Here is an 8,118-nt window from a genome sequence, read left to right on the forward strand (position 1 = left end):
TGATGGGAAGGGCCCACATAATCCGGCGGGATTTGTCCTTCCTTGAAGGTTCTTGCCACGGCGTTGAAAACCGTATTAGACAGTACACCAGCTTGGTTGATCAGCGCTCGATTGATGGCATTGTCAACCATGTCTTGAAGCTTGCCAGGATTAGCGTCAAAGGTGACCTGCCGTGGTGCCGGCAGTGCATCTTTCTGGACCACTTCGCCGCTCCTGTTTATGCTGAAAGACTTCAGGCACTGCTGCTTGAACTCTTCCATGGCTTGGGCAATAGCTTGCTTCTGCTCATCCTTGAGGTTAGCTTCCGTCACGGGGATGACGTTGTCTTGATCGAGGTCAGAGATCGACATGTTGATCTTGATCTTGAATCGGTCCCACTGGGCGTGCCAGAAGATGTGTTGATGCAAAAACTAGTCTGCAAACACAAAGGGCTAATACCCGATCCAAACGTTAAGGCGTGCCAGCCGATTTGACCTTACTATCGGCAAAGGTAATAACTCGAATACTTTAGTCCTGACAACAGCGATACGCCCGGATGTCACGGCTAAGAGGTACTCACGCGGAACTTGAGGATACGCCGAGCTTGAGTCGACGAATTCCTAAGAACTCGTAACAAAAAGAAAACGTATGACGAAGTCGTCGAAAAGTAAATGCTGGAATATGAGTAAAAAACGTATGTTTGATTGATTGATAGATATTCTGATTACAAGGTCTTAGGGCTTATATTTATACCCTGCTCAAAGAGCTACGACCAGACACGATTAGAATTCGAATTCCAAATCACACGGAACCCGTATACAAAACGATACGAATAACATAAGGAAATAATAAAACCATCCTTCGTGACAAACCGAAACTCCTCCACATGACAACTGGCAGCTTCCGGACTCCTCCTTCGCGTCATCGGCAATCCCCTTGCCATAGTCATCGGCAGACCCTTTTACTTGGTCATCGGCACCATATTACTGTCTGAGGACTTAGTCACATTCAACCTTTCCCTCATCGGCAACCATCCTTACCAGCAACCCGCATCGTACTGCCACCCTGTCCTGCCATCCTGGACACGTGCCCAAAAATGGTGTCAACAGTTGCTGCCATCTTAGTTTATTTCTCAACCTAAATTAAAACGGGATGTGACGATGCTATTTTAGTTTAATTTTAGACACTTTTTTTGGTCGACCAAGACAAAGTGAAACTTGATATGTGCCGATTGAAACCGTTATCAGTTTTCAAGCGGTTGAATGAAGCATAGGAGGCGTATAAAAAAGATGCTAGTACCAAGATGAGTGCAGATGCTCGACAAATATCTGTATGTACTCCCAAATTCCAGGGCCATTCTCTTCGCAACTGAAGTTGATCTGATAGTGGCCTGAGCAAAGGCAGTATTTGGTACAACCAGAAGTGTCGTTGTTATTGTTGTCTCAGGCGTTGGTGTCATCGAATTGTTGAGCTGTTGTGGTCTCTCTCTCTCTCTCTCTCTCTCTCTCTGAGCAAGAGCTGTTGTGGTCTCGTGGACGGGACCATACATATATCCGGTTGCTCACTTGCTCAACCACTCAATGGCAACCGTAAATGGAACTGTCCAAATCGAAAGAATACATTATTATTGGTGGAAGGGATTGCAAAGGGTCCCACTAACTTACATTTTGGCGTAAGGGAGATCATTACTCTCGAATACCTGACTATTCATATGTACTACTACCTCCATTTATAAAAGGAATAATCAAATAGTTTAAATTTTAATTAAAATTATATAAAGAAAATACCGACACTCGTGAGACAAAAAAATATTATTAGATTGATTATAATATATATTTTTATAATAAAATTATTTAAAGATATAAATGGTAATATTATTTACTATAAACTAAGTTAAATTTGAGCTAGTTTGATCGATATGATTTTCATAATTACATTATTTTGTGGAAAATTAAGCTGTCGAAGAAATGAACCACAAAAGAGACTCTCTACAGCATGAAAGGACAATTATGAACTTGTGATCGGTCTTCGGAGCCGCGAGAACCGCTCAGATCACCATGGCGGGTCAGAAGATTCTTCGCCGCGGCAGGCTGCAGCAAACAGCCATGGTGTGAGTGTGACCTGTGTGACAAATGACCTGACCAGTAGTAGTAGCAACCCACAGGGAAGAGGGAACACACCCTGGCCGGCTGGCCTGGTACCTGGTTGCACGCACGAATCTCGCCGCGTCCTTCTCACCACCACCACGTGCAGGATAGAAACAGTGGCAGCGCACTCACGTCGTCGCGCCTGCAGTCCTGCTCGACCTGCCTGCGTTGCAGCTGCAGCTCCGACAAATTTTTTTGGTTTTTTTTTGAAAGGTAGCATTTTCGTTTGTTTGTAACAATTATTGTTCAATCATGAAGTAACTAGGCTTAAAAGATTCATCTCGTGATTTACAGTTAAACTGTGTAATTAGTTTTTATTTTCATCTATATTTAGTGTCTCATGCAGGTGCCGCAAGATTTGATGTGACGGAAAATCTTGAAAAGTTTTTTTGTTTTGGGGTATTAGCCTTGTTTAGTTTTGAAAAATTTTGAGAAATCGACACTGTAGCACTTTTGTTTGTATTTGACAAATATTGTCCAATTATAGACTAACTAGACTCAAAAGATTCGTCTCGTCAATTCCGACCAAACTGTACAATTAGTTTTTATTTTCGTTTATATATAATACTTCATGCATGCGTCTAAAGATTTGATATGATGGGGAATGCGAAAAATTTTACAAAATTTTGTGGAAACTAAACAACGCCTAAACAACGTGTTTCAGTCATCACTCACACCATGAAGCCACGAGACTGGAGATGTTAACAGCGAATTCCGCGTTGAAGAGTGCTTCCTCATTCTCGTTTTTACGGGGAAGAAACTTCTCTTATCCACGTTCCGGTCAAATGTCACGGGAGAGATTTTCTCTCTATCACCGTTCCTGTGCGGGAAATAATCCCCGTAGGACGTGTTTATGTGATGTTAATTATTCACATATTCACGAATTTATATTAATAGTATACAAACAAATCTATTTTACAAAGATTTACATTTGAGACAAAGTAAAAGATTAGAGTTTCAACTTTACTTATATATCATAATTATTGGACCTTGCAAGTATATAGGCTTTCGGAGTCAGGTCCTGTGGAGAGCGGGAACGGGGGCATGCATTTCATCCCGGCCTCGTGAACCCCGACGGGGACAAATTTTTTGAGTCTAGTTAGTTTATAATTAGACAATATTTGTTAATTACAAACGAAATTGTTATAGTATTTATTTTATAAATTTTTTTGGAACTAAACAAACCTGCCCAACAGTGCAGTAGTGACATGTTTCAAACTGGAAGCGGCCAGCATGGCGCGAACCCACACCCACCTGGATTGATCTCCACATGAGAAAAGGGCACAGCGGAGCGGAATTGACCGTTCACGTGCACCTGTGACCTGCCGTCTCCATGCCGGTTGCCGGAAGCCCCGAACAGAGCCAGCAGCGGCAGGGCTCAACCTGTGGCCTGTAGCCTGTAGGGGACAGCAGCAACAGCGGGAGGAGCTCAGCAATGCCAGTTCGTAATCCTCTGGGCTCTGACCTGAGACGTTGTTGGCCCGTTGGTGTCACCCCTGCATAGCGCAGCATTTTGTGGAGGACCAGTGGACGGAGCCATTTCTGGTAGGGTTTTCAAAGGGAACGATTCTTCGAAAAAACTAGCAATTTCGAAGCCATTTCCGGTAGGGTTTTCAAAAGGAACGATTCTTCAAAAAAAAAAAAAAAAACTAGCAATTCCAAACCATTTCTGCAACTTGAGAGATTTAAGAACTCAAATGGAAGCTCAAACAGCTTGATTTGATTTGTACATGGGACAGAGATTACAAGGCCCAACCAACTCACCATACTTAACGTAATAGTGGCAATCTAGCTAACGGGAACATGCACAAATCACCTCTTCCACACACACACACACAGATACCGCCACGTTCCAACGCTTCACTGAAACGAACAAGGATGCTACAAAGTACTACTATCAGTACGATCAATTCTTGCAACTGCACTTCTAGATACTAAGAAGATCCTGCTGTGGCGGCGAGTCGTGTGACCCTTCCTGCTGCTCCTGCTTCTTCTCCCCCGGGCTCCCATTCTCCTTCGGCTCGATGACAAGGGGCACGTCAATGGACGTGGATGTCGAGCCGGGCACGTCGGCTAGTATCTGCACGACCTCTCGCATCGTGGGGCGCTCGACGCTCTGCTCCGCGACGCATAGCATGGCGACATAGAAGACATGGGTTAGTTCATACAGAGGCACCGTCGAGAGTCGGGGGTCGGCAATCTTCATCACGCCTTCCTTGCTCGACCCGGTCACCATCCGCACCCACTGCACGATGTCCACGCCGTCCCCAAACTCTCCGACTGGCTTGCGACCGGCAATGAGCTCTAGCAGCACGACGCCGAAGCTATAGACGTCGCTCTTCTCATCCACCTTGAGCGTGTAGGCATACTCTGTGGGGGGACATAGAAAGCGAGACCACATAAGATCACAGCCAACAATTCCCAATGATGATCCATTAAAACGACAAAGCGACGAAACGCAGCAATCAGATGTTTCAGGGGATGTACGATGCGTCTGGTGTGTGGGACACAGTAAAAACCAATAAGTGCATGATACGGGAACCCATTCTGTTCAAAATTTCCACACGACAAACAGAACCAGTCTAAGCATGTTCGTACTACTCCGTATAGTATATAAACAGTGTCACACAAGTGCATGATACGGTGGCACTGTGTGTGAATTCACACAAGTATCAAAAACAGGACATTGTAAAAAACTTTCAGATGGTGTGGAAGATTTCAGCAGTGATTTCACAGGACAGTGACATGGAAAAGTCTGTACAGTGAGCTGAGTAGGAGTATACAAACAGTGGAGCAGAAAAATAACTGGATAGTGATTTGTGAAGAAAATGTACCAGGAGCAATGTAGCCGTACGAGCCGGCGATAGCGGACATGCACTCCGAACCACCGGCGTTGCCGCGGAGGAACTTGGCGAGGCCGAAGTCCGCGACGTGGGCCTCGAAGTCGGCGTCGAGGAGGATGTTGTTGGACTTGACGTCGCGGTGCAGGATCGGCGGCGAGCAGTCGTGGTGCAGGTAGCAGAGGCCCTTGGCCGCCTCCACGGCGATCTTGAACCGCGTCGCCCACTGCAGGTGGCCGCCCTTCTTGCCGTGGAGCACCTCGCCGAGGCTGCCGTTCGGCATGTACTCGTACACCAGCAGGTTCGTCTCCCGGTTGGCCGCGAAACCCAGCAGCCGCACGATGTGGCGGTGCCTGATGCGCCCCAGCGTCTGTATCTCCGCCGAGAAGCCGTAGTCGTCGTGCGCCGCGCCCGAGCGCCCGATGGCCGGCAGCCGCTTCACGGCCACCACGGCGCCGCCAGGCATCGCGCCCTTGTACACGATCCCGGACCCGCCCTTGCCGATCACGTTCTCCTCCTTGAGGCAGTCCAGCACGTCGTCTACGGCGAAGTCCAGACGCTGGAACGCCGTCAGCCGCCACGCGCGCGCCTCGGCGGACCGCTTCAGCGACCGCGCCTTCAGCACGGCCGCGGCCGCGAAGATGATGGACAGCGCGAGGAGGCCGAGCACGAGCAGGAGCTTGGACGTCGAAGAGAGGGAGCCAAAGCCCGAAGTCGCGACGCCGTGGGAGCGGCACGGGGAGAGGAACGCCCCGCAGAGCCCAGCGTTGCCGGCGAAGGATGTGCCGTTGAAGTAGGCAAACTGACCGGTGGACGGGACCTCGCCGGAGAGGTTGTTGTATGAGAAGTCCACGGCTGTCAGGCTCTGCATTCCGGCGATGGCAGGCGGAATCTCCCCTTCCAGCGCGTTGTGGGAAACGTTGAGGTAGTTGAGGATGCGGAGGCTGGCGAGCTCCGGCGGGATGCTACCGGACAGCTTGTTGCTCGAGATATCGAGGAAGGTGAGCAGACGGCATCTGCCGATCGCCGCGGGCACCGCTCCGGAGATCAGGTTACCAGAAAGGTCCGCTTTCGAGAGCTGCTGTAGCTTCCGGACCTCCGTCGGGAGCTCGCCGGACAACCTGTTCCCGGCGAGCAGCAGCTTCTGTAATCCCAAGAGTCCACCGATCCCGGTAGGCACCTGACCGGTCAGTCGGTTGTTAAACAGACTCAGCTCTCCTATCGACGGAGACACCTTCTCTCCGTCCAGCCGGAGCTCACCGGAGAGCAAATTGTCGTGCAGCTCTACCTGCGTCAGGTTCGGCAACGTGAACAGCTTTTCAGGTATTGTCCCGTTGAGAAAATTCTCTCCCAGCCGAATCCTCGTCAGCGACGGGCACCCGGCGAGCCCGTCTGGAATGTCGCCGAATAGCGAATTGCCCAAAGCGATGAACGTCTCCAGGCGCTCGCCGGCGCACAGCTTGGATGGCAGAACGCCTGTGAGCTTGTTCGTGCTCACGTCGACGATCTTCAGACTGGTCGCCGCCACGCCGAGGTTCGTGGGTATCCCGCCTGTGAAGTTGTTCTCCCACAGCTGCAGAACCTCGAGGTTCGGCAAGTCACCGATGAACTCGGGAATCTCACCGGCGAGGCGATTCCGGAAGAGGTTCAGAAGGGTCAAGTTCTTGAGCGACGCGAAGCTCGCTGGGATCTCCCCGACGAACAAGTTGTTCGACAGGTCGAGCGATTTGAGCGCCCCCATTGCGCCTATCTCCGTTGGGAGCCTCCCAGACAGAGCGTTGATCTGAAGAAACAGAGTGTCGAGCGACGTCAAGTTGGCCACCTCCGGCGGGATCTCCCTGGAGATGCCGCAGTTCGCCATGTCGAGGCGGACGAGCGCCCGCAGCCTCCCGAGCTCGGGTGGTATCCCGCCGGTGAAGTTGTTGTAGTAGCCGAGGTACAGCTCCCTCAATGTTGTCAGGTTGCCGAGCTCCTCCGGTATCTCGCCGGTGAGCTCATTCCCGGAGAGGGCTAGGTACCGGATACGGCTCCACTGGCCGTAGGACCTTGGGATGCTGCCGGAGAAGAAATTGCCGCCGAGGTGGACGTGGACGAGGTCGGTGAGGTTGGGGAGCGCTGCCGGCAGCGGACCGGTGAGGTTGTTATTGTAGAGGTCGAGAACGCGAAGGCTCTTGAGCGACGCGATGATCTCGTCGGGGAAGGCGGTGGAGTTGAGGATGTTGTTGGAGAGGTTGAGCGACTGGAGGTGCGGGAGGGAAGAGAGCGCGGCGGCCGGGATGGGGCCGGATAGGTTGAGGCCGGAGAGGTCGAGGGAGATGACTCGCGTGTCGGTGGCGTCGCAGGACACGCGCGGCCACGAGCAGAGCGCGGTGTCCGGAGTCCAGTGCGTGGAGAGGTAGCCCGAGGGGTCCGCTAACGCCGCAGAGAGGTTGAGGAGGGCGGCCGCGTCCGGGGAGGAGGATGAGTCGGCTGCGGTGCAGTGAGTTGCGGTGGCGATGAGGAGGAAGACGGGGAGGAGAAGGGTGGTGGCGGCGGCCGTGGAGGGCGCCATCGCCATGGATGGTGAGGTGAGTGGAGTGGGTGTCCGAGGCAGGCGGACAGCGTGGGTAGTGGGTTATAGAGAGTGTGTTGTTTTCCGTTCGTTTTCTTTCCGTTGTTGTTTTGTTTGACAGCGTGGGATTTTTTTTTATAGATTTGCACTGTGCTCCTTTGCCTCCTTTTCCATGGCCTCAAGGTTTTTTGCAGACTTGCAGTGTGTCATCGTTACATCAGCCGTCTCTTATTCGGTAACATTCCTGCATTTCAAAGGGGCTCTAATGTGAATAAAAGAGAGAAAAGGGCACCGCAAACATAGATTTGGGAGTACCCCCTCATGTAATTTACTGGTCAAATTTCTTTTACTTACAATTTGGTCAATTTTAGAATCCTCAACAGGCGCAAAGTTTAAGGGTGTTACATCAGGTATCGCCTGATATAGGGTGTTTCGTGAGGTGTTAGGATACTAATAAAAAAATTACAGAATTTGTCAGTAAAACTACGAGATGAATTTATTAAACTTAGTTAATTTAACTAAGTAGTATGTTCTTATAAAAAAAATAAGTCAAAGTGATGTATTGAGACCGTATCATTGTGTTAAACATCTTATGCTTGAA

General features: G+C 50.2%; 1 protein-coding gene across 1 annotated transcript; it reads right to left on the minus strand.

Moving 5' to 3' along the window:
* LOC110431654 (leucine-rich repeat receptor-like serine/threonine-protein kinase BAM1) lies at positions 3,811-7,621 on the minus strand. The gene is made up of 2 exons (XM_021450898.1): positions 4,961-7,621; positions 3,811-4,496 (listed from the first exon to the last, which is right to left on the minus strand). Exons 1-2 carry the CDS (start codon positions 7,521-7,523, stop codon positions 4,054-4,056), a joined length of 3,006 nt encoding a protein of 1,001 aa, XP_021306573.1. The 5' UTR covers positions 7,524-7,621; the 3' UTR covers positions 3,811-4,053.

Source organism: Sorghum bicolor, chromosome 1 (genome assembly GCF_000003195.3).
Source record: "Sorghum bicolor cultivar BTx623 chromosome 1, Sorghum_bicolor_NCBIv3, whole genome shotgun sequence".
Taxonomy (NCBI): Eukaryota; Viridiplantae; Streptophyta; class Magnoliopsida; order Poales; family Poaceae; genus Sorghum; species Sorghum bicolor.

What these genes read in the sequence shown, in the direction of transcription:
- LOC110431654 (XM_021450898.1), bottom strand. Translation starts at nt 7,523, where the DNA reads ATGGCGATGGCGCCCTCCACGGCCGCCGCCACCACCCTTCTCCTCCCC. An exon ending in GTACGGCTACATTGCTCCTG is followed by an intron (nt 4,497 to 4,960) that starts GTACATTTTCTT and finishes GTCCCCCCACAG; the next exon opens with AGTATGCCTACACGCTCAAG.